Below are 27,848 nucleotides of genomic sequence, written 5' to 3' on the forward strand. Positions count from 1 at the left end.
CTCCAACATTGTCTTCTAGGAAGAAAATAGGCTTATGATTTCATCATGCTGTTGCACTCTTGCTGTAACAGCTCTTGATATGATCATACGAGAGCTTAGGGGAAGCTGTTTCAAACCACACTTGTTCCTGCATGCTGTTTCCATATCCTTAAGTCAGCACCATTCCTGTAGCACAGGACAGTATAGTGACTGATAACAAGATAGTACTCTGTTGTGTGTAGTTTGCAAAGGGTGCTTCTATAGCTGTAGTTGCAACTTCTGCTGCAAAGTCACTTAAGAGTACAGGATTTGGTCATATACAAATTCAGACTGCTTGACTTAACTTCCAGATAAATGTTTGTGCTTTAAACAGATTTTCACTTGCGAAAACAGAATGTCTGCCTCTCTTCCCCCTGTGGAACAGATGGGGGCACAGGGAGAGAAGATGAAGAAGCCCTATTTATTGCAGGAGCAGAATGCTGCTCAGAGTTTTGGATATAAGCCTGTTTTATTTCGTTATATAGTCCAAGGGTGGCCAACTCCCAAGAGACTGCGATCTACTCAGAGAGTTTAAAACTGGCAGTTCAGGTTGAGCTTTTAGGGAGGAGGAAAGCCCCATTTTTTAGGGGTTCAGGTCAAAGTTGTTGAGCTTCTTTGGGGGGGGGGAGCCAGTGATCTACCAGAGATGTCCAGTGATCTACCCGTTGGACATGCCTGTACACTATCAAAATGCTTCTGAATGGTTCAAATTATAAATCAAATATCCTGTGATAACTATTCAAACATGTTTTAAGTTTTTTCTAATGGAAACAGTACTAATGCGAATAATACATGTTTTCAGTAGAACCTTGAACAATATACCTCACCCATCAGACTGGATTGCCCTAGCCACTGTGGAAGTGAGATCTATGTCATAATGTGTGTATCTGAAGAAGTGTGCATGGACACAAAAGCTCATACCAATAACAAACTTAGTTGGTCTCTAAGGTGCTACTGGAGGGAATTTTGTTTCGACCACGGCAGACCAACACAGCTACCTGTAACTAGAACTATGTCATAATGGTTGCATTTGTTTCAAAACTTATCTGAAAATGCTGTAGTCTGCATATTTTTCTGTCAGACTAAACTTCAGAAACATCCCTTCAAGTGGTGTCGGTATAACTTGGGTCAGAGGAGATGGTTAACTTTATTATTTTAAAATGAAAATTAATACTAAATCTGAAGTACTTTATGACTGAAGCTTTAATTTCATGGTAAAATGAATTTCAAAATGTTTCTTATATACCCACAAGCATTAGACAATATGCCATAGCTGTTTCACAAAAAGAGCATCATTGTGGAAATTCTCTTCTGAACACATTGCACTGCAATTTTGTACCTGTAGGCCCACATCCATATGAAGATTTGTCAGTTTTTGCATGTGAAAAAGACATTGGTCCTGTCACTTTGATACATGTTTCTGGAAGGAGGAGAAAGGCTCTGTAGTGTGCAGCTACAAAGGGATGTGCTCTTGGACTCATTCCCCACACAAAAAATCAAAATACTGTGAAGTTTAGGTCTGCAATGCCAAAGTGCATTTAAGGAATTTATACTAATTTGATGTAGTAGATTTTTATCTATGCAGCTTTGCAACGGAATGGATCCTGATAGGCAGCCTACAATACTTTCAATCCCCTGCACTTGTTGATGCCCCCCAAATGCAGGAGAAATTTAGCATGCTACCTAGAATGTATCATTGAATCCTCTGTATAATGTGAAAGATGTTCCTTAGCTAACCAGTCAATGGAAAGGAACAGTGAAAGCAGTCTATACCACTAGCCCATCAAGCTCAGTAGTGTCTACAGCGAGTAGAAGTGACTCTCAAGGGCTTTAGGCAGGTGCCTTTCCAACTCTTATCTGGAGACGTCAGGGAGTAAAGATGGGGCCATTTGCAGACAAAGCATGTTCTCTATCACTGAGTTGTTTTCCAGGGCATCACTGAAAGGATTCACTTGAAGATAAAAACTTTGGATGTCAATCCTCTACAACATGGATAAGATAATATTTGCAGATAAGTACTGAAAATATCCTTTAAATATAACAGCTTGCAACAGAGAAACTGAGAACTTATTTTAAAAAATTTATTAAAGCTTGTTTTCATGATAAAATCATGTCTGACAATCATCTTGGGCAGACTTTCTATAAATATGTGCAAGTGTCAAGTAGTTACATACCACTACATCAAGATATCCTTGCTTTCAGTGGCATTTTTTATTTTCAGCTATGTACAGTAAAGCACAGAAGCAAAGAATATAATAGGAATGTATTAATACAGCTTGCCTCTCAAGATCAGTGTTTGTTATAATTATGTTTTCCCTTGCTACCATACAATTAATTTGCCACCATTCTCACGCAACATTTAGAATATTGCACTACATTTATTATACAATCATCATAGCAGAGTATTGATACCAAACTTTGCATGCCCGTTTCATTAACTGATAAACTATAAGGTATTATTTTGAAAAAACCTAATGCCTATATTATTTTTTCAGCTGTTTTCTCAAATGAGCAAGTGTTTCAAGGCAGTACCTGGACTCAAGCGAAAAACTAATGGAGAATTATTCCAAACCACCTCAGTTGGTAAGCAACCCAGAAAATAAATTGAGAGATAAAATTCATTAAACACAATGTTGAACTCGTTTGGAGGGGTTTATTTTTTGGAAGTATCTAGTATAAGTTATGAAGCAAATTTTTTAAAAGAGCAGAACTGTACCCTTTTTTACTAGTATGGATTGTATTCTAATTTAATATTCGGCTCAGTTATGTTTTTTAAAAAGCAAAAGGTTATTCTTAAGGCCAAAAAGATGTGAAGAGGGTGTTATCACTCCTATACAAACTGAAAAGCAGATTCAACATAATAGGATATCTGATTGCTTGTCTGTCAAAATAAGAGGCTTTAGGTGTGCTAGCTTTGCCAGTTTCTACAGGTGTTTGTATATATAGCACAGGGCCTAAAATAATGATATGGAAAACAAAGCCTTATGACACATAAATGTCAACCCCCCCAAATATATTTCTTAGCAGACCAGCTGGGGCTTTTAAAAAAGAAATTTAAAGAAGGTCCCCAATTTCTGTTGGGCCCAGGAACCAGTAAGGAAACTCACATGCTATATTAAAAAGCTGGGTATCTAACTAGCATTTTTCTGTTCACGATGGCATTACAACCAGTGGAAGTAAATTATTTTAGCATTTCATTTACCCTTTAAACATTAACACACAAAAGTCATACATTTTGTGGAAAAATCAATGCTTAGGTAAACAGAAAAAGCTACAACTCAACTTAAAAATAGGTCTTTATGCATTATAATATTACAGTGATATGTTCTATAAGGCTTCCACCTATTTTTACATTAACATATCTTTTGCTGGTACATTTCCAAGAAATTGCTATACAATATTGGTACAGCTTATGATCAGGCGAAATTGAGTGTTTGTGGTCTTTAAGGAAGGAGAGAGGGGGAGATGAGCACCTACTGATAATTATTTGAGCTTTGAACTAGACATGTTTTAGAATTCTCTCCCAGCTTACAATTCTGCTAAACCCATAAAGGAAAAAGGTATTCAAGTGTCAATTAAGCTTCAAAAATCTGTGACTGAAAAAAATTATGGAAAGTAAGCATCATGATATGTAGTAACACCTTTACTAAATAACTGAAAATAAAGCCTGTGTTGGCTATGATGCATGATTGGCAAAAAAACAAAACACCCCTGCTCTGAAATAAATCAAAGAGCCAAATAATGAGACACAATCAAAATCTTCAGAACCTGGTCCCCATGGCTGTAAATTTCAGCATGCAGTTAAAAATCAAAACATTAAACTTAGTAATGGAACGGAACAAAAAATAAAACAACTGTATTAGCATGAAACTTTAGAAAAAGTTCAAATAAATTAATCTTCCAGTATAAACTTCCAAAATGTTCTTTAAACACAAATTGGACCAGCTATGTCAACAAAAAACAAGAAAGGGGAACTGTACTTGGAAAGAAAACTCTAACTATACTCTTACAGAGATTTAAAAAAACACCTGTGGAAAAGCAGCTTGTATACATTTTACCAGTGTTTAATTACATTTTAATGTATCTGGTGTGGTTTTGATTAAGTGCAAAGTATTTTCCCAGTTTATCATTCTCAAGGCCAAATGTGCAACATCAATCTATTAAGTCATCAGATCTTTCAAGCTCTCCTTCTTTTAGTAGTTGTTCGAGTACTGGCTCCATTACTAGAGCACTTTCAACTTCATTATCCATTTCTTCGTCTTCATATTTATCCTCTTTTCTGGATTCCAGGTCTAAAGCTTCTATATCTTCAATGCCTGCTCTGTAGTGAATCATAAGGAGTGTTAGGGCTTGCAGTCGTTCACCTGATTTAGCCAATGCAGTAGACAATAGCATTTTTTTCCTTGTATCTGTTGTTTCTTTCTTTTCTCTTATTAAAGAATTGTTATTTTCCAGTTCCTGGTCTATTTCATACTGTAGTTTTTCCAACATAACCTCTAATTTTAGGATTCTTTCTTCTGTAGGCAAACCTCTATAAAGGTCTCGACCAATTTCTTTAACAGCAATGTAGACACTATCATCTAATCCACCTTCTTTTCTTGCTAACTTTATCCCTGTACTTGCTTGCTTGGAAGGGCTACTTGGACCACCAGTTTCTGTGTCGCTACCTTCATTATCGGAACCATGTGGCGTGTGCTTTGGCGAAGGTTCTACTACATCAGCCCCTGGCTCACTAACACGAACTTTAGGAACTTGACGAAGATTTAACAACCGGGAGCTAGTGTTGATGATATGTCTTGTTAAACCTGTTGTTCTGTTTGCAGTTTTCAATTCTGTATCGGCACGAGATGCTGGTACGCTTAGAGAATCAGGGCTATCAAATTTAAAAGTGCGAAGGTCTCGTTCAAGCCGTCTTGTGGCTCCTAAACAAAATGGGCTTTCTGTAAGACATTTTTCTTGACATTTTTTGTGACAAACGTATGCACAAACAACACACTGTGATGCTGCTTTAGTCCAAACTTTTTTTTTGCAGTAATCACACCAAGTTGGATTCTGAAACTGGGTGTCCTGAAAATTATGCTTGTTTTCAGTGTAGATAATCTGTCCAAAATAAGGATCCTCTTTGGGAAGAATGGGAGCAGACTCATCTTCTGAAATATTTTCTTTTTCTTTTTCCAGGAGAAAACTGGAGTCTTCTGGTTCACCCTCTTTTAAATATTTAAAATGTATAGTAATATCACCGTAGCAAAAATTTTCATTGAAACCTTTGTGAGAAATCAAATTACGCAATGCAGTTCTAGTTACTGAAGCTTTAGGTGCAGGAGGATTTAATCTAAATTGTCTAATGAATTCCATGGAGGATGTAGCTATACAATCTAAAGCTATTTCTTCAAGTTTTATGCTTTCATATCCTAAACAGAGAAGCCCACCTAATTTGAAAGGATCCCTACACCAAATAGCAACATTTAGGTACTTGTGCTCTTTTTCTACTTCAAATATGTAGGAAGAGGTCTTTGTCCTTGTCCATTTACCTAATCGTTTGCGATAAGGAATTTCTGGTGTTTCCCATGAATTATGGTTTTCTGTACCTGATCTTTGTGAAGATTCTGAAAGTTCTTTTACTGTTTCTAATTTGTTTGTAACTGCTTTGTTTGTAACTGCTTTGGGACTCTGTAATGATTCTGAAGCGTCCTTCATTAATTCTAGTTTGTTTGCAGCTGGTTTGTTTGTAACTGCTTTAACATTCAGTGTGGAATCGGAAGGCTCCTTAACTGCTTCTGGTTTATTTACAACTAATTTGGATCCTGTAGGTTCTTCTTCTATGTCAGTATTTTTTGTTAGCTTTACTGAATTTTTATCTCCATTACTTGCAGGAAGTGGCTGCTTCTCTGGTTTCTCAGCAGATAAGTCACCAGTTTCTAGTGTATTTTGAACTTCATTAGGAAGTGGTGTGATTTTAAACTGTGGCCTGGGTGGGACAGGAGGTTTACTTGTCTGTTTGTTTGTTTGGTGGGTTGCATCTATATTTTCAGAATTTTTTTGTACCACTTGTTTGGCTGCCTCTCTGAAAAGTGCCTTTCCAGTTGCCTGAGGACTTCCAAAATGTCCCTTGCGGCTTGGTAGCGGTGATACAGTTCCAGGTGGTTTTGCTGTAGATGACACTGTGGTATGCTTGGGACTGGTTGAAGAATCATCTCCGGGTTCATATGACTTTAATTCATTTGCCAAATCCTCAAATTGTAAATCTAGTTCTTTGTTTTCTAGATCTACTGATGTCTCCTCATCTGGAAACACTGAGTTTACAAATGGTGCAAGATTATCTTGCGGTACTGAATTCTGTTGGTTATAGCCAACAGGCCTCTCATAATGTACGATGACTCTGTCACCAGCCTGTCTGATGAGCTTTAGCACTTGTATTGTTGATGTAATTTTCACTCCTGTCAAAAAAGAGAAAAAATCCAAGAATCAACGGTAATGAAAAAAAAAATATATAGCTGACTTTATAAAACATTCATGCCCTGTTTCAATGAGGACAATGGTCATACCAAACACCAGATTCTGCTGACTGGGAACTGTGTGCACAGAAAGGGCCCGACACATGGAGATCTTGGCAGCACTTTGACCAGAATATCTTGTTTCCATGATGAACAAGACAATCAGATTTGACAGCATACATGTGAAATGGAACTCCGGCCCCTCCTAGTGGTAGGGTGGTAGGCACCTGAATTCAGTTCCTTATTGATCCTAAAGGGGATTGGTACCATCAAACATGGCAGTGTGAAACACTTGGTTCAGTAGCTAACTATGTCAACCATTCCTGATTCAAGGAAGAAGACACAAGATATTAACACAAACTGGAGCCATGGAGAATATTTTCATTATTGTCACTCCAACTGATGATGAAGAAATAAATATGAACTTACAGAAGTAAGTTGCTAATATACCAGAATACTACATATAGAAAAATGTTCAGGAATCTGTTTTGTGAACTCCGAATTACTGGATATTGTTGCACAAGAACCCAAAATACTTCCTCAATTTCAGAATGGTTGGTGCCTAATCATGTGATATGGGCCAAATTATTTATATATTTTTCAGGTCTCTAGGTAATAATTTATCAATAATTATTGTTGCATCAGCCCATAGTGCCTGCAAAAACCATGATCCATGTTTAGGTACAGCTGGAATCTACGCACAGGCAATAGCCAGGGAAGTGAAACTGTGAAGTAACAGCTGCTGGGGGAAAAACCACCCTGTAGTTCTGCCAGGTAAGAAACATTGTGATACCATCTAGAAGATTTTAACAAAAGGTGGTTTCAGATGAACCCCATTCACATTTAAAATATCCAAGAGGGTGATGTGCTATACCTCTAATGTACCTTCCAACCTTCTAGAATGGTGCTGGGGTAAAAGCTGCCTTCCCCACCCCCCTGCCACATGAGTGAAGTCTAGGTTCAAGGTCACCCTTTGCCAAATGCAAATTTGAATCTGCATTATCCACACATACTCTAGCAGCTGCATCACACTGGTACACTACATACCAGGAACAGTGTCAGTGCCTTTTGGTTTTGATTTGGTAAATTTATCTTTCCAACACAGCAATTCCACGGGTCCATCAAGGAGGGGTGGGGACTGAAATTAGTGGACCCTCAGATTCCAAAGTTCTATTGGGTGGAAGTGGCAGGGCAGAAGGAAGGAAGGGAGCAGCGCCCCCCGCCCGTCTTTCCTTCTGGTTCCTCCACCTTTTTTATGATCCCTCCCCTACTATTTTTGAATGGTGGGGGGCAGGCAAGAAATGTCATGTCCAGGACTGGCATAGTTTGTTCCATACTTCAGTTGTGAGCTGGAGAATGGGAGGGCTTCCTCTGGCACATTTTCCTTGCCCCCCTTATGTCTCTACTGACCAGGGGTGCCAACTTGAATAAAATATTGGGAGGGCCCTGGTAAGCTCCACCCCACTTAATCAGTCACATGACGCAGTGCACACACACCATTTGAATGGCAAAGCCCCCTCGGCCCCTCTAGGAGCTGGCTCCTATACTACTGACATCTGAAATGCAAGGGTGCTATAGTTTCATAATGGTTAGGAGACAGCTCACAAGATCAATCTCACTCACCCAAGAGTGGGCCTTTCTCTTTTTCTCTACCCGGGAAAGACATTCTCTAAATATCCTCTAGGATCCCATCTCAGGGATCATAGGATTGAAGTGTAAATAAACTTTTAAAAAAATTGTATTCATGAAAAAGAAAAACACAATTGCACGTAAACAAAGAAATGAGTGGAGACAACATGTCTGTCTTTGAGTAGGAACAATTTAAATGTGTTTATATTGATCTTCAGATGCTTTCAGTGCAATTATGGAAGTCAGGTGTTAAGGAAGCTTTAAATCTACAGTAATGCATTACAGCAAGTACTTTCAGAGCAAGTGCAACCTAACTGTTAACAGCAAGAGGCACAAAAACATAGTATTGGATTAGAACAAACTGTAGGTGTAACCTAGAACCACAGAACTGAAAAAGATTTTACTGCGTCTGTTTTTCCAAGGGTAGGTAAAACTAACAGCTTAGGGCTGACAGGATTGGAACCTCATACACAGGCAGGCTTGGAACTGGGAAGAGGTTTTACGATGTCAAAACAAAACAAAAACCTGAGGGAAAGAAAGCCAAGAAGAGTTTGGATTTGATATCCTGCTTTATCACTACCCTAAGGTGTCTCAAAGCGGCTAACAATCTCCTTTTCCCTTCCTCCCCCACAACAAACACTCTGTGGGGTGAGTGAGGTTGAGAGAGAGAAGAGTGACTAGCCCAAGGTCACCCAGCAGCTGCATGTGGGACGCGAACCCGGTTCACCAGATTACAAGTCCACTGCTCTTAACCACTACAGCACACTGGCTCTAGGAGGGTGAAGCAGCAGGACAAAGTATGGATTGAAATGAGCCCAAAGAAAATGTAGAGAGAGAGTAGGGCTTGAGGAAAAGGACAGTTGCAACTGGAAAAGAAAGCAAGAAGAGCTTATAAATAAACCTCAGGTCACTTAAGTATGGGACAGGAGTTTACAACAACAACAATATGCTATGTGTGGAAGAAGGGACTAGTACAGTATTAGGGAAGCTGGTCCAGAGAGGATAGCTAAAGATGGATCTGACATACAGTTTTATCCAAGTTGTTTTACTACTTACCTCCAATAGCTATAAGCCTATCCCCTCTCTGAAGATCAGCAGCTGCTGCAGCTGAGTTCGGTGTGATAGTTTCAATGACAACATGCCCTGTTTCACCTTCCTTAACTTGTATTTGGCGCAGAGTGAGTCCAACACTTGGTGAATTTCCTTTTATTAGTTCTGCCTGGGAAGAAAGAAATTGTAAAATTGTAAAATAAAATGACATTTAATCTGGTATCTAATAAAGATTTAATGCATAAGGTTGCTATGTTTTCTCTAGACAAATCTGTCTTACAAAATATGGTATGTTTAAAACAGGATTGATCAATAATGAACAATGTCATTTTCTATCCATGTTTGCAAAAATGAATGTTTTTTATCAAATAAAGTTGAATATAAGCATGTTACGTGAACTATAGCATACTCCAACTCAGCAGAACACTATGTGATCCATGACTTTAATCAAGCCAGTTAACAGAAAAAGAAAACCAAATTAAGATCAGCTCTACAGATATCATATGCTGTATTCTAAACCATGTGTCAAACAATTTGCTTCTTCCAGTACAAGTAGTGCTCAGGGTCTCAAGCAGAAGTTAATCTGAAATGCTGCAAATCAACATATTTTGCATTCAAAAATCTTATTTTACTAAAGATGAAGTGATTTGAAATCACAGAGCATTTATTGCTGTAGGGGATAAACTAAGCTCAAACTATTTCCCATTTCCTTTTTTCAAAAAACATCATATGGGCATCAGGGAAATACATCTGTCTCCCTTCTCAGAGAAACAGTAAGTTTTTTCCAGGTACAGTCTGAAGCAAACAAAAAGCCTGCAAAACCAGGGGCAGAAAAACTTCTACATTTATGGTGGACACTGACAGGTGGGAACACCCAGGTTAACTCATTTAAGAGAAATCACTTAGAAGTGTACCTGCACATTTTGCTTCTTAACTACTTTTCTAGGGCTACTTTTTAAAAATAAAATAAATAAAAGCTCAGTGTCTGGGAATGCCAATGAAGGCATTTGTGGGTATGATGGCACCTGGCAGCCCCCAACAGACATCTAAAACTGATTTATTAACAATATGAAACACATACCAATAAAATCGCAACAGCAGCTGCAAAATGAGGCTCTCTCAACAGAAGTTATAGAAGTCAGAGAGCTGGAAGGGACCCCAAGAAATCATCTAGTCCAACACCCTGCAATGAGGAATCCTGCCCACAGCTGTCATTGGGTGGACCTGAACCACTAACCTTCTGGTTAAAAGCCAGATGCACTGACCCGTTCAGCCACCTGGCACCACCACCCCTCCCCAAAGGCTTGGGCAAAAAGGTACATATTTTTTCCTGCTGATGAAACAAAAAAACATGCTGGAGTGTGACACACCTCAGAGGGGAGTTCATTCAACAGGTGCGGAGCCCCAACAAGGAAAAACCTTTCATGGGCCCCTACACCATGGACCTCATTAAGTGCAGTTATTACCCAGATTCCTCTAAGCAAGGGTTACAACTCCTTACTGTGGTCGTGTGGCTGCAATGGTGGCTTTTGCAGAGATCTTGGGAGAGTTCTGTGAGATCTTGCTGCCATTGCATGACCCTAGTAAGCAGAGCTTTGGCAGGGGTGGAAGGGTGGGGGACACCTCAGGCAACACAAGAGAACAAGCCGTCCCTGGCATATGTTTTGCATGCAGAGGGGTCAATCCCTGCCATCTAGTAAAGGAAAGCAATTAGTGGAGCTAGAAAAGTTAACTGCCTGAGAAGTTGGAGAGCCACTGACAGTTTGAGTAATACAGGGCTAGATGGACCAACGTCTGTCAACTTCATATGTACAAATGCTCATATTTTCCCAACTTAGAAAACATTTTCTACTGTTAGAATATATGATTTACGGTATATAAAAGGGGGCTTTTCTGGGCATACTTGTAATAGCTTATGTTTACCTTCGAATTGCAAAGCAGTAATTTTTCAGAACACTCAGAAATAACCAGTTTCTGTGACATGCAAGACGCAATCTCTTTAGCGATTAGCATGAATTGCCCAGGTATTCCAAGCAATGGCAATTATGGAAGCAGCAGATACAAACAACTACAACAGGGTAACCAGCATTTAGGAGGACAATGTCTGCACCATGTAAAAAGGAAGCCATTGGTTTTACATGCAATTCTGTTCCTCTTCTAAAGAAAGCAATTTAGAAAAAGATGCTAGGGTAACTCATGCTGAATGGTTATTACTCATTGACTTTTAGTTCTTGCTAAATGCAGTTGTGATGTTCTCTCAGTCCTGAAAAAATGGAAAACAATTGATTTTTCATATTTCAATTCTGACAGCCACTGATAGAAAAGATTCCTCTAATATAGCACTTGAGCATGGATCAGTTATTGCAAAATGTTGTACAATCTCACATTAACTGACTCATAAAGTCAATTTTCAAATACTGCAAGAAGAGCTGGGGGGGGGGGAGAGAATCAAGAGGGTTTGGGGCCAGAAATGAGTCCCAATCTCTCCACACCATCAGCACTGCCTTTAGAAATCGCACTTGACTTGGCAGAATAGCTGTGATTAAAATGTCTATTCTTCCAAATTTTTCATATTTTTTCCAGGTTTTGCCCATCCATATTTCCTCCTCTTTTCTTAAAAAAATGGCAATGACAGCTAATTCTATTTCTATGAATAGAAATTCTAATTCTATTCATCTAGTGGGAAAATATAGAATAAATTATAAAACATTATTTAGGCATAGATCTAAGGGAGGTCTCAGAATGCCCAATCTAGGACTCTATTATGCAGCATTTCAAATTAAATCTCTGATCCCCTTGATTAGGGGACAATATGACATTCCACTGGTGCAGACCAAGGCCCCTCCCTCTTCACCATCAGTAAGGGCATTTCATTTCCAAAAACTGTCCCAGGCTGAGTAGAGCAAGATTCAAAACTATTTCGCTTTTCAGTGCATAGCTCTAGCACAAGGTGCAAGCTAGCTCTTCTGTAAGCAGAATATACTTAACATAAAAAGAACATCTTAGCCTTGTCTATGGCTTCCTAAGTACCAATAGTTGCTTCTGCTTTTCCATTTCTTTTTCCTGAGCTATAAAATGTTTCTACCTCTTTGTGTTTATTTCCCCCCAAGGACAATTGTTCAACATTACACTGTGCTGTATTTTTCACTTTTCAACAGCAGCTGACTAAACCAAATTTCAGTGCATCTCAGGGAAGCAGAATGACCCCAACAGTGCCATGTGCTGTGTGTCAGGAGTGCTTTCATGTGCTTCCCTGTAACTGCTTTTGTTTGAAAAACCATCTAGGATTTTTTTTACCCCAATATTATAATTCTTAAGCTGAAACTAAGATAATAACATAGGTAATTTGGGGGGAGGGGGATGTTTTACTATCCCAAGTGAAATTCTAATATGCATCTGGTAAGTAAAATGTTCCAAAACAAAAGCAATGTGTTTTCTATCAGAAGAAGGGCACTTATCTGCTTCCTTGGGTTGATTTTTGTTTTAAAAACTACATGGTACATTTGTTACTCCAATATACTAACAGTGGCTGAGACAGAAAAAGCACCTCAGTGGCAGAAATCAATAGATTTCACAGGTTTTTGTTGTTGTTGACAGAAATAAAACTTAAAAGGTTGAAATTTGGGAGTACCCTGGGTAGGTGACAACTGTGCAGATGATGATATATCAAGAGGGGCTACTTAGGTGTAAAGAAAAGTATCAGTGGGGTAAATTTTAACCACAATTGGAGGGAAGAAGGTTTTTAAATAAACTAATTGTTTGACTGGCAATTTTATACTATAATTATCATTTTATTGTGAACTGCTTTGAGCACAATGTATTTGTGAAACATATCAGTATTATTTGCCCAGTATATCATGACTATTATTCCTCTGCATGTAGTAATTTGACATTTCATCTCTATATATGCAGCTGAAAACTGTCTGTGCTTTTAATACTTTTTTAAAAATGATCTTTTCTGTGAGCCTTTCAAAGAGTAGAATATTCAGGAAATTCTGCAAGGACTGAAGTCCTAGAGACAGAAAGAATGCTACATTTTTGCCCTTTTTGTTCCTATTTGCAAACAAAGGGATCTATGTTACCTTATCATTTTAAGATCACGCAGTTCTGTCAATTACCATAATACATCAATAAGGCAGTTTTATTTCCTACTGAGGAAATTTGTTAGCTTTCAAATGTCAGCAGAAAATCATGAAGAGTAAACCTCTGTTTTCATCACTGAACTCTGGTGGCTCGTATCCTTTGACCTATATACTTTAATATCCTCTAAACACGAGTGTGGTAAAATAATTAAAAGTGAAAAGATTCTACAGTATGATGGCATTTAAATGATTTGATAGCTTGGAAAAGTAAAGATGGAATTATGTTTCTATATCATTAAATCAACCAATATTGTTTTGAGTTTTATTGTACAAAAATAAGTTTAATTTATGGATTTGTTTAAATGCCACTTTCCCTTCAAGGATGATTAAATGCTTTAGCACAGAAGTAAAAATAAGGAGACAGCAATGTAAAGAAAACAAACGTTTTTGGACAGTCATATGCCCTAACACCTACCACTTGACAGGGGCAGGGAACAGACCCAACACTGGCCTGATTTGCACAATAACAGTAAACAATGGTTTAATAAAGCACAAGTTGTCCCACAGTTCAAACAAACCATGGCTTGTTTCTCCAAAGTTTGATATGTTTCTATTTTGCCCTGTGCCTTTCTGGTTTGGTAAGCACCTGATATGGGGTGGCTGAACAAACCATGGCTAAGGAGGTGTGGCAGGTTTGCAGGTTAACACAGTCATAGTTAAACTAAGGTTCACAAGTCAACAATAAGCTTCTGATCATGCTTTTTGACATAAAAAAATCTCAGTAGTGTACAGGGTTCACACATAATAAATAATTTCTTAACATATGTGAACCAGACCACATCAGTGTACTTCAAAAACCCTTTGATAGGAAGAAATATGACTGGAAATGTCACTCTCAGTATTATATGGTATATGGAAGATGGCCAATGTAAAGCCAAGTTTTAAATACACCCAGAGAAGATCCAGAAAATCTGTCAGATCTGTCAACCTAGTTTCTGTCTCAGAAATGCAAACTGGAAGAAAGCGCCTATTAACAATTAAACATTCAGAAAGCATCAGTTTAGCATGTTTAAAAGGGAAGTCATTCCTCAGTAGCTTTCTGGAGTATCACCAAATATGAAGATAAGGAGAACCTGGTGAAATGAATTCCAAACCTTTTAGAAAGGAATCCCCTATCAAAGGCTTCTAAAAAATATGGTTATCATGCAGTAAGAAGGAAGGTCCTCTTATATAGACTGGCAACGAGCTAGAAGGATACAACAACAACTATGACATCAGCACTTGGCTTCAGAAGGAATGGATTCTAAACAAGGCTGCAGTAGCTATGAACCAGAACACCAAGAATGACAATTGGCCCTTGAACCATTTCATCTTTGCCTCTCTTTTAGATATGTACTTGCAGGGCCAAGGACAGATGACTGTTTTGCAACCTTTCCATGGACTACCTGAATGAAGTGTGCAGACCATATTTTGAGAAACTCTGGTTTGAACACAAGCCAGGACTCCCAAGTAAATCACACACATACACAGACACAATGTTAACTAGTTTACGCTGGAACCTTGTAACCAGGCAGCAACATTTCTGTATAATATATCACATATGCTTTAGAAAGTCATTTGAAACTAAGCACATTACCTGGAAACCATCATGTTTAGTTGGGTCAAGAAAACAAACATTGTTATCACTCTTACAAACAGGCCATATTGTTTACACAAATAATTAGCTTTCATGCTGAGTCCACCTTTATAGCTGAAATCACTTGTCACTGTAAATCAATTTCAAATGAGAAACATGGCTGTCTGCAAGTAATACTGAAAACTCTGCCTTGTGTCCAATATTTATATAAGCAATAGAACAGACTACCATGTGAATACAAAATGGATTGTCAGCACAGTGCATCTGTGAAAAATAAATACTCCTCTTTGTTTCTTTTAGGATTTGTAGCTGCTTAAAGAAAATAAACCAAGTTAAGTTTATACCCTAGGATAACATATTCCTTTACAAAACATGTGTTACAGTGCACTGAGCCATCATTAACACCTAAGCCATCCAAACAATAATTAATTAATAATAGTAAACCTGCTGTTTCAAGAACAGAGTTAAGAAAGGGGAAATTGTAACATAAAAAAGGACTGGGAATACCTTGACTTTTCCTCATCCAAAGTAGCCAAGTTCAGCTAAAAAAACCACACCTTGGTGCATTCATAGTATGTACAAAATTGTGTCCTTTATTTATTGGAAGGATCTTGGAGCGAAAGGACAGATATGATATGACTGCAGACATTATTATAATAATATGCACATCAGGGTAATGCTTGCAACTGTTGCCAGGAAAGAGAAGATAGAGGAAAGCTATTTCAACAGAATATAACAACTTTAAATCAAGGCAGTTACTAAGTAAGCCAAATAGTTAATGCTCAACATGAGAAAGCAGACAGCTTTCCATTTTACATGCAATATGGATTACAGAAAGTTATGCAAGTCTCAAAATTATCCCCCACTGTATTTTCAAATGCTAAGTTTTACAAGACTTGGTATTTTCATAAAAAGTGACATTTTCAAAAATGGAAGGTTTTTTATTTGTTTTTTGCCTTAATCTCAGTTCTTTCCTTTGACAGGATTAAAGACTGAAATGGCAGACTTCAGTAAGCTCACTAAAATACTATTACTGAGAGACATTTGACTGAGTCTATTTACACTATTATTTCACAACTACTTCAAGTTTACCAAGTAGTTGAAAAAATGGCATTTTATTAGAGTATGTATCATGCCACATCTACTGCAATTTCTTGCAATGGGGAAAAAAAACTAAAGGAGGGCCCAATAAGGTTACATATTTTGATATGTTTATTACATTGGGTGTCATGAAAATCCAGCTCAAGACAACAACAGAGTTCCTTGTAGTCATCTACCAGTGAAGTAGCAGCATAATGGACCCCAGTTGTCTTCTCTAGCCATTAATGCTAATAACCCTCTAGGAATGCCATCAATTTTGGTACCCTCCATTGTTGGCCATTTACTGGATGACATTAATTCAACCATATGATTAAGTTGGCTTGTTTTATAATAGCTACTTAAATTCAGAATGCCTCATCTGCCAACCAATAGGTAGAGATATAGTAAGACTGTTTTCTTTAACCCAGTTGGCACATAATGCTAAACTATGTTTCAGCATTATGAGAGAAAGCAGTATGAGGAGCTTGTGCACTCCTTCCTCCTCCTCCTCCTCCTCTAAAGTGACCAACTGAAGATCAGAAGCATCTACTTCTGTTTAAGATTAGCTACAGTTTGGCTTTGTTGAAACCTTAAAACGTGACTAACCTTAACTATGTTTAGCATAAGCAAGTCAGCTGCATAACCCAGGTTTTAAAGACGGCTTGTTTCTACTATCCATAGTTAAGGCCAGTGCTTTTTTTCAGGGGGGATGTAAGCGTATGCAGTACTGGCACCTCTCTTTTTTGGTTAAAAAGTGTGGCACTTACTCTAACAACTTCATGGTGAGCACTGGCACCTATTTTTATGGGGGGGGGGGAGGGAACAGTGGTTAAGGCTAAGCATGACCAATTGCATTTAGTCTAAAATGGAAGCAAAACCATCTCTTCAGAGCAGTGCGAGAAAGGAGAGCAGATAGCAGGCAAACCCAAGGTTTACTATGGTTCATTCTGTTAATGCTAAAACATGGTTTGGTATTCAATGAAAATGCAGTCTTTGTTAATCGGAAGACTCAACAATTTGTTTGTTTGGAAAAAAGACTAACACTAGTTTAATTTTCCAGGTTTCAATTTTAACAAATAGTTTGTTCAATGTCACTTAATGGAGAACATCTAAAGTCTAAAGGAAAGTCCTGCCTTACTTCATATCCAACTACTGATTAAAATCAATCTAGTAATGGAAAATGGAAAATTTCCAACTACAACAACTATTGTATATTCCACAGCCAACAACATATGAAAAGGGTTGTAGCTTGGTAATAGGTTATGTGCATTGCATGGGAAAGGTCCAAGGCTCAGTTCCTGTCATCTCTAGGTAGGGTTAGGCAAGACTCTGGTCTGAAACCCTGTAGCTGCTGCCCATCAGTGTAAATACCAAGCTGGTAACTTGGTGTAATTAATCTCCGTATTAATCTACCGTATTAATCTCAACTTTGCACTGGATAAATAAATCCAGAAATCCCATACGTAGTGACCTCTCATATACAATATTTTATCTGAAGTATTTAACTTTTGCAGAGTTACATAATAGTATTGATTCTACATGCAGTTTCACTATTACCATGCCCACACTATCTCAACAGCATCCATGTGCAACCACAACTACATTTGGGTTCTCCATGTAATGGTTTATTTGCAATGTTAGCATATTAGGGGCAATGTGGAAAATTGCAGCCCATGCACCATATAAATTTGCTTGAAACAGATCCATCTTCCATTGTAAGTGACATTTGAAGTAATGTACTAGACAGGTTTAATAACCTAGAATCTTTGTTCAAAATCAATTATACACCAATATGTAAAGGGACATGATTTGATTAAAGCCTCACTATTTTTAGTTATTGTGCATCAAGCTGTCTAATTTATCCTCATTGCTTACATAACAAAAGTATGAAAGCAAGACCCAAGGTGGGTATTTTGCAGGTGGAAATAATTATAGAGGGCAATTTATAGTAAGAAAAAACTGTTTTGTCAACTGCCCATGAACAAATTTAGCTCTTTCTTTAAACTTGCAAAACAAGAAATTGTTTGAAAATATCCAGACTTATGACATTTTAGGTCCCTATACTGTGATTTAGTTTCTAGGTCACAAAGGACCATTATTCACATGCTAATCCATTACCATTCATTTATTTCAGTGGGATCAATTTCTACATAAGCGTTTATAGGTGTACATTTCAAAAAATAGTAGTGGTATGGGGAAATCAGAATGTTCCTCATTACAATGGAAGTTGTAATGATTGAACCAAGGATCTTTGATTTACAAAGCATGTGCTCTGCCATGGAGCTATGCCGCCCATCCTCGCCATTCAAATATTACTTTTGAATGGAAGGGCTGTGGCTTCATCTGATCCTGTGGATAGTCTGTGTAAGATATCCTACCTCTCTCTACAGTGTTGTCACTGGCTTTGCCATCACAGGTAAGGCTCCTTTCTCGTGTTGCCATCCTCGCAGCACACAAAGAAGGGGCCTCAGATGATGATCACTGGGTCTTGGTCAGTTCATATGGGGAGAGGCGGTCCTTCAGGTATTGCAATCCTGAGCCATTTAAGGCTTTATAGGTAAAAACCAGCACTTTCACTGGGACACAAAACTAATTGTCGAGCCAGGATCAGTGTAATATGCTCAAACTGTCTTGCCCCAGTGAGCAACCTGGCCGCCAAACTGCACCACCTGAAGTTTCCAAACCATCTTCAGAGGCAGCCCCACCTATGATGCGTTCCAGTAATGTAAACTAGAGGTTACCATAGCATAGACAACAGAAATTAGGCTATATCTGCCCAGACAGGAGCGCAGCTGGGCCACCAGGCGAAGCTGTTGGAAGGCGCTCCATGCCACTAAGGCCACCTGAGCCTCAAGTGACAGCAAAGGATCCAGGCGTACCCCCAAGCTACATACCAACTCCTTCAAAGGGAGTGTAACCCCATCAAGAGCAGGCAATTTCCCATCCATCCGGTCCAGGGAACCACCCACTAACAATGCCTCTGTCATATCTGGATTGAACTTCAGTTTCTTGGCTCTCATCCAGCCATTACCAAGGCGAGACAACAGTCTAGCAAATCCACTGCCACATCCACAAAAGTAAAGGAAAAGTAGAGCTGTGTGTCATCAGCATATTGCTGACAACAGACTTTCCATGCACCACACGACCATCCAAGTAGGACCAGAGCCACTGCAAAGCGGTGCCACCCCTAACTCAGAGAGCCGCTCCAGAAGGATACCATGCCCAAATGTTATCAAAAGCCACTGAGATGTCAAAGAGAAGTAACAAGGACACATTTCCTCTGTCTCTCTCCTGACTGATGTCACCACACATAAACTATTTCCTTAAACAGTACTCATCTAGCTTGAAGTCTCTCTTCCTTGCAAACTTAATCTTGTCCCCTGCCAACTCATGTTCCAGACTATTGTTCTGCTCGTAAAGGAGAATCTGAGTATTTTCACTAGCAGCTTGAGTGAGTTTTAAACAGGGTGGATAAAAATCAAAGTTTTTTAAAAAAATAATAATTAAAAAAACAGTTTTTTAAAAAAATTAAATTGGATTTTTAAAATAAAATGCTTTTGGAGAAAAAATCTTTCTAAAGATAGTTTTCTATTTAAGTTACATTATAGCCCAAAGGCTATTCATCAGGAAATGAGGATTTGTTTCAAGTTTTTCATGTGTGCTAAAACTCAGTCTAAGGTTTTTTTTTTATTGTTTAACCACATCGGTTAACAAACATAGATACATATGCTATCATGTTATTATTTTAGTTAAATAAATTGTTTAAATTGTTATTAAGGAAATGATTATTTTTCTCCTTCCAATAAAGTACAGCAGAAAAGTTGTCCAAATATAAACAATAATTTCATAATTATCTATGTATTTCTGATAGGTATAACCAAATCAGTAATTTTTTGATGTAACTGTAAAAATTACGCTGAACATTTATTATTCCAAAAATGAAACCTTCCTCTGGTTGTAAATATTAAGAGGATGCCAGCAGGGTTGAACCTTTCTGTAAAAAATGATTTAAACCATGCCTTGCTGACTAGTGATTTAAATCGTTATTTAAATCGATTCGATTTAAATCAAATCCACCCTGGTTTTAAACATTTTTTCAATTTGAGTAATTGGTTTCTGGTATCACCATAATGTCAAGAATAAACATCTTGTAGGTTAAAACACAACACACACATCATAATCAGTTTTTAACTTCTTTTAAAACACAGTTCTCTCTTTCCTGCTGGTCTAATTCCTACTCTGCTGTCTAGTTATATGTGTAGTAATACTGCCATCTGGTGTTGAAATGTATGTAACTACTATGTATGTTAAGGGAAGAAACACATATTTACAAAGTACGCAATTGGGTTGTGGGCAGGTGGTATTTATTTGCAAAAGAAATCCTGCAGAAACCTCCAGATGTATTTAGATTGCTTCCCCTTACTGGCCCTCTGTGCAAAAAGGAGCTGATACACAGAATAGGGAGACCAATGCGACTCCCGCACTTTCACCAAGTGTTGCTTATTTCCCTTGGACCTCTGCCCACTACTAAAGATTGGGATTCAAGTACAATTGTACCTTGGAAGTCCAACAGCTTAGTTCCTGAATGTTTTGGCTCCTCAATGCCGCAAACCCAGAAGTGACTGTTCCGGTTTGCGAACTACTTTTGGAAGCTGAATGTCCGATAGGGCTAACGCTGCTTCCGATTGGCTGCAGGAGCTTTTAGAAGCCAATCAGAAGCCACATTTTGGTTTTCAAACATTTTGGAAGTCGAACAGACTTCCAGAATGGATTCCATTTGACTTCCAAGGTATGACTGTAATTTGAAGGCCAGGGGCCCAGGGAGGAAAACAACAACTGTATATATGTACAGGAAGAGCACAAGGGCCAATCCTTATGTCCAGTAGCTGGCCCAAGAATTGACAGGGGAGATTTCCATTGGGATCTACAGAAATCTCTCTCAAAGAATGTGGGGAGCGGCGTAGGTGAGTGTGTGAGAAATAGATCCTGCCCTTAATATTTTGATACACTGTATTCATATTTCAGTGCTATTTATTTCAACAAAATTTTTGATGTAATTGGGTAAAAGGTTACATGGCTACTTCATGTGCATATTCTTAAAGGTGGAGGGGTTTCCTATTGGTTTTATCTCATGAACGTCTTAGAAACAAGAAGTGAGTACTTTGTATTCAATTGTGCTTGCTTGTCAAGTTATTAAGTGAAATGAGGGGAAATATGAGCCATCACATAAAAATAATATAAAATAGCATATATATAATTTACCGTCTTGATAAAAGATCTTTCTTTTTCTTCCCAAACTTTTTCACCCAATTCAAATGTGCAATGAATAGATACTTCTCTCTCATAGGATCCAAAAATAAGTAATCTGCAACACAAGAATATCAGTAGCATTAACACAAACATATATTTTAAGCCATCATTCATTGTTTGTAATTGCTTTAACATTTGCCCATATTAAGGAACTCCTTAAAATATTAAATAACTTGAATGTATAGCTAAGCCCACATGATTCTACTTGACAAATGTAGCACAAGTAACAACCGACGTTTTATAAAGCACTTGCCCCCTCTAGTGGGAAAGGAGGATACATGAACTTGTTCAGATGCAGTTTCTCAATTTCTCAAAAACATAACATGCACACTGAAGTAGGCAGAAAGTTGAATCTTGCACTATTACTACATATGTAACAGTGACAAAGAATGAAGAAAATTGATCATATTTTAATTGATCAGTTTTGTATTAACAGCCTAGTACTCAAGACATGCATGCTTCCATATTCTGGCATGCACACCTAACACCATCACAGAAGAGGTGTGATAGGAAGAAAAAATAATGATCATATTTAAAAGCCGGACCAGGATCTACCAGATCCCAAGTAAGTCTAACTACCATATCACAACAGCATCATGCACAGTCTGCAGCCTAGAGCTGGCAAAAGGCCCAATAGTTCTTCTCAATCCCATTGCCACAAGCTGCTGGGCTGTAGCTCTGCAAGGACTCATCAGCAAGGAGGACGGATTTGTCTTGCACACTAAAATATTAAAATACCAGCGGATAAAATCTTATTCATATACTGCTGTCTGCTATTTGGATGTTATACTTTACATTACTCTGTCAAGAGAATTATCTGTATTTCATCTGCTTGACAGCTCCTATCATCAGTTCTGTTTTTAGAATTTTCAACAATTAAAACCTTGCAGATATCAGAGGCAGGGAGCTATTAGTATTATAAACTTGATGTTCTAAGTGCAACTGTCACCATTACTCTGAATATTTGTTCTGTTATAGAACCCACTAAACAAAGCTGTGCTCATAACAAAAAGCTAATCATCCCCGGCCTCCAAATCAACCAGCCTTAGATTTCGGTAGACCAGATCAGTAATTGCAATTGTCATGAGTTTTAAGGGTTGACAATACATTTTAAAATTGAATTGCTATCTAAAGATCTGCTTGACAGAGTTACTCATTTTTGCTCAAGAAGTGCTAAGGCAGTACTTCTATACAAATTTACAGGGCAATAAACCACACTGAACACAGCAAGCACTTGGTTGCACCATTAATACTTAAGCATGAAGCAGTGTTACAGTTACAGTCTATTCCTACTCCATTTAGAACACCAACAAAATGAAAAAAGGTATTCTTCATTTGAAATACATTTTCGAAGATACAAAAAAAAGAAGATACAAAAAAAAGAAGAAGAAAATGTGCTAATAGAAGCTGCGAGCAACAGCTCCTAATCGACTTTGTAATTAGCAGAGAAAAGCAAACTAATGTAAAGGAACACATATTTAGGAATTAATTTTAAATAGTGTTGGTCAACAAACTCATTTTATTTTTAAGAGCTACAGTCCCATTCCACAATCCACAAGGGAAATCCAATGGAAGACATTCAGTGAAACCAGACATGCAGAGAGTACCAAGAACATACCTTGAACATTCTATTAAGGAAACTTTCAGTCGTCCTTCAGTTAGTGAAAAATTTTGTATACTGAGATTCCAATCTCTAAATTCTTCAGGTGGCACAACTTGAAATGGAAAAAACGGCTTGAACCTAGTCAAAATATATGTATAAATAGGTTAAAAACTTTCCCCCATAGGTGAAAAAAGCATACAAAAGTTACACACTGCAACGAAGAGATGAAAGGTCTGATTGTAAGAACAAAGCAACTGCGTAAGTAACACTATACAATACAGTGGTACCTCGGGCTACATATGCTTCAGGTTACATACGCTTCAGATTACAGAAATAGTACCTTGGGTTAAGAACTGTTCTTCAGGATGAGAACAGAAATCGTGCTCCGGCGGCGTGGCAGCAGCAGGAGGCCCCATTAGCTAAAGTGGTGCTTCAGGTTAAGAACAGTTTCAGGTTAAGAATGGACCTCCAGAACGAATTAAGTTCTTAACCCGAGGTACCACTGTATTGTATTTTATTGTATTACAATTTGAATACATAGATGTTCAAAGAACTCAAATATTAAGTGTTCTTCACAGACACACTGTGGACCACTGTTTGCCAATCCCTGCAATAAAGTATTTGCCTGACATGCGGATTGGAACTGAATGGCCATGTCCCTATCGCCACATGTTGAGGCTGCCTTTTGTTGCAACAGCAAAAGCCAATTTTTACCCTACTGGAACTAAAGTCAGCCAGCCTATTCATGTTATAAATTAATGATTTGCAAATATCTGTTTCTTCCATCAATATATTTTGGGATCCTTAAAATCTCCGTTGGGCCTGGAAGTTCCAGAGGCTCAGACAAAGTTTCCAAGTTATCCACAGAAGTTCAATTTTTACTGAGTAACAAGTTGCATATGGCTTGCCTCCTCAAGACACCTTATTCTTTATACTCTATGGCTTGTTTCAGTAATCTATCTTTAAGACTAACCACAGTTTAGTTTGGTTCAGACCCACTCTAGTCATGGTTCGGCACTAAAATTGCCCTGGTTGATGACTTATTATGAGAGAGACAGAGAGTGTGCAACCTTGTAGATCCTCATTTATCTCTCAGAAGCTTTTTGATACCACTGACCCTAAGTGTCCTTTTGGAGGTTGAGGATTGGAGGCACTGTGATATGGTGGGTGTTTTTCCAGCAGGGCTGTCTCCAGACAATAAACATTGGGGGACTTCTTCTAGGTGCCTTGACAGTTAAGCAGAAGAGTCCTGCAGGGTTTTATTCTGTTCCCACTGCTGTTTAATGAAACCATGGTGAGAGCTATTGAGGAAGTATGGAGCATAGCATCACCAATATACTGATGAAACGTGACTCTATTTTTCCATAAGTCAGATGGTATAGGTGCTGGTGTGTGTGGCTTCAATGGCTAAGAGTGTCTATCAGCATTTATGGCTAGTTTGCCAGCTATGGTCATTCCTAGACCAGGATAGCCTAGCAGCCCATGCCCTAGTAACCTTCTAATTAGATTACTCTAACATGTTCTACAAGGGACTGCCCTTGAATACGTGAAAGCTGCAGCTAGTGTAAAATAGAGCTGCAAGGATTCTAAGTGGTGTTGCACTTATTGCCAAATGTTACTGGGATCAATTCAGAGTGTTTGTTAGCTTATAAGCAGGCTTGGGCAGAAGTGGAAGCAGCCGGGTACACTTGCCCTGGGCCTCAGAGGGACTAGGGACTGGCTGCTTTTTTGAGTTTATAAATTTGTTCTAACAAAATTCATGCCCTGGGCCTCAGACGTCTGCCTATAAGTCCTAAAGAACTTGGAACCCAAATACTTGAAGGAGTGCTTCTGCCTATATCAGCCTGCCTGAGCCATTGGATCTCATTGAAAGCTTAGCTCAGCAGTGATTCTAGAGAGGGCTTTCTCTGTAGTGCACACATTTATTGAACTGCCCCCTCCGAAAGGTGCATAATGTACCTTCACTACTGTAATTCTGGTGCCATCCAGACAGCGTTTTGCCAGGCCTTCACAGAATACTGAACAAAACAGAATCTCTGGATGAGATCAGCCACAAGAAAAGCAATCAGTTTACTGCAGCTATACATCTCATTTCAATTGTGTAGTTGTATTAATTATTTGGAAGACTGATTTAGAATTTGTTTTATTGCTGTTTTAATGTGCAATTGTAAACTGCCCTAGAATTCTGTCACCTAATGGGCAGTATGAAATTGGCTTTTTTAAATATAACAACAACAACAACCTGTGGTTAGTTAAAAATGAAAGCGAAAGCTTCTATTCTCTTTAGAACTGAACAGGCAGTTGAGCGAGGAGTACACAAGCTGAGTTTTACCTAGGCTTGTTCATGTAATGATAAATCCAGTTTTTAACCATAGCTTATTGTTACAACCAGATGCAGCCAAGTAAATGCCATGATAAAATTACTATAGACTTCTATCCTTCTAAGCGGAGTTCACATTATTTTGCTCACCTTTGAATACATAAAATGTTAATGGATGCAGATACTAGCATGCTAGTATCTTAATGGATACAATACTAGCATGCTAGTATTGGAATAACTGCTGAAAAATAGTTTTCTCAACAGGAACAGCATAAAGAAATAAAATAACTCCTAACACATTCTAATCAGAACTATCTGTCAATGTTGTGCCACTGAAATTATGAGTTTATGTGTGTCCTTTCACTGACCTCTATGACAAGGGGAATATCAAATGACAGGATTGCACAACAAACCCTTATGATATCCAGAGGGACAGCTGTGTTAGACTTAAAGACTAACAAATTTTACAATGGTATCATTTTATTATGCCATTCAGAACAATTTCCTCCTTATCATGTGGGATAGTGTTTTCCGAAAAGCAAACTTGTACTGGAAATAATCAGTACAAGTTATTTTTGTTAGAAGCTAATGTTTATACACTATTACCAAGACAGTAAGTTTATAACACAGACTTCTACTATGGCCTGGCATATACAATATAACTATTGCAATACATTTTACACCCTGCAGATCTGATAACTGATCATATGGCTACATTTGCTGCAGATACAAACTTCACCAGTACTGCAGAACTACAGTGCTCTACTCAAACATGCAGATGTTTGTCTGCATTCACAATGCAGTTTACAGAACCTTGTCAAGATACCCATTGCATATTATTTAAGTTTAAAAGCAAAGAGAGCAGAATGGAATTTGGCATGTTTTTCAATACGGAACTCCCCAAAATAAATAACTGTCCCCATGAAGCAGCTTGTGAATTCAATTTAAAACAATTCTCAAGCTCAGCATAATTTAAAATTGGATCTTCTTGAGAGAAAGAAGATTTGCAACTTTAGGCAGATCCATTTTCCACCAGCAAAAGATACAGAACCTGTTCTACAGCTAGGTTTAGCTGAACTGTAGCACTCATTTTAAATTTGTAAGATACGACCAGTCAAAACTTCAGTAATGTGTGTCAATAATATGTTATATAAATACATGATTGCTTCAAGAATAAGCAGGCTTCAACAAATCCACTTGTCATGGTGAGTGCGGCACCACCCCTGAAGAGGATGACAAATGGTTAGTCTTTGTCATCAACTTCAATTTTCACCAACTTGAAAATTCTTTAAATTTGCCCACCCTCCTAGAAGATTAATACAATTTTGGGAAGAGGTTAACCCAGCTACCATCTGCCAACCCTACAAAACTGGGTAGGGCTGAATACTTCAATCAAGCACTATCTTAAATAGAATAACGATCTATAGCTTATTATTGCATTTTTATCCCATCCTTCCAAAGTGATCAGACTGGTGCACTTGAACTAACATATTTTATACTCAAAACAACCCTGTGATGTAAGTTAGACCTCAATACAATAACTGGTCCAAGGTCACAGAATGAGCTTCATGGCAGAGTAGAATATGAAAAGAATCTCTCCAGCCCTAGTTCAACACTACCCACTAAACTACACTGCCTGACCTGCTTTGGAAGTCCCTCTAGCGAATACATAAGACAGATGTTGCGCAATCCTCTTCATATTTCTTTATACATGAAAGTTATACTCAGAAAGTTCTGAGTTAAATAGAGCTTCTTAATTAAATGTACTTATGATTGCTTTCATTTTTAATTTCTAAGGTATGACCAGTTAATACTTCACTAATGTGTGCCAACATCATTATATAAACAAGCATAGCTTCCTAAATATATGTTATTTTTAGCTGCCACCAGGAAAGATGCTTGCCATCATCAGACTATAAAAATAAAATGATTTCTCTTATCCTTTTGAGACAGAGATTCAGTATTAAACTTTCCACTATTCTGTCTCATATTTTCAACACACAACACCTTTGAAAACCTCTCAAGTTGTTGAATTCTTAAAATATGTCATCGAAAACCGTAATTTAGTGCTGCCAATTTAACTTTAATGAAAGGCTAAAAATTGAATGCATGTGTCCCAATGAATTTAGTGGTGTTTATTCCCAGGTAACAGGAATAAAATCAGGCTATAATAACAGTTATTGCAGTTATTAACTGTTGGCTAGCTGCTTATATATCCTACCACAGTGAGGAAACATTGCAGAAGCAGTATGTAAAAACACATAAAACTTAAAATAGACTCTTGTTACTTCATCTTTCACACAATCTTTAAGAAACATATAGTAAAATGATCTGTTTCCTTGACTAACATCCCTGACCATTATCAAGTTACAAAGATGTTTCTGCTGAACAGAAGTTTGGAGGTTTGCTGAATGTATCTTCTAAATGTTCGTATGACTACTTTCAAGTTATGAAAGGGGTTGGCAGGGAAAGGGGTTAAGTAATTACACAAACACACCCCAGTCAGATTTCAGAGGGTGCTTTTCATTTTTAAGAACACATATTTGCATGAGATATGCAGTTGCCCCTCACAGACAATAAGGAATATTTCCCCAGTTTTAAAAGATGTGTTGTGACAAAGATGTGA

The 27,848-nt window shown here is 38.0% G+C and overlaps 1 protein-coding gene across 1 annotated transcript in view; it reads right to left on the reverse strand.

Annotated features, from left to right (window-relative positions):
- Positions 1-2,085: 2,085 nt before the first annotated feature.
- Positions 2,086-27,848, reverse strand: part of PDZD8 (PDZ domain containing 8) — a 36,554-nt gene continuing 10,791 nt past the window's right edge. Inside the window, exons 2-5 of the mRNA XM_083441149.1 lie at positions 22,918-23,040; positions 21,252-21,354; positions 9,198-9,360; positions 2,086-6,455 (exon numbers count right to left, since the gene is read on the reverse strand). Of these exons, the coding sequence (XP_083297275.1) occupies positions 4,171-6,455; positions 9,198-9,360; positions 21,252-21,354; positions 22,918-23,040 (2,674 nt within the window). The 3' untranslated portion in view covers positions 2,086-4,170. The remainder of the gene's footprint in view (positions 6,456-9,197; positions 9,361-21,251; positions 21,355-22,917; positions 23,041-27,848) is intronic.

The sequence above is a fragment of the Podarcis tiliguerta genome (assembly GCF_965153285.1).
Source record: "Podarcis tiliguerta genome assembly, chromosome: 5".
Lineage (NCBI taxonomy): Eukaryota > Metazoa > Chordata > Lepidosauria > Squamata > Lacertidae > Podarcis > Podarcis tiliguerta.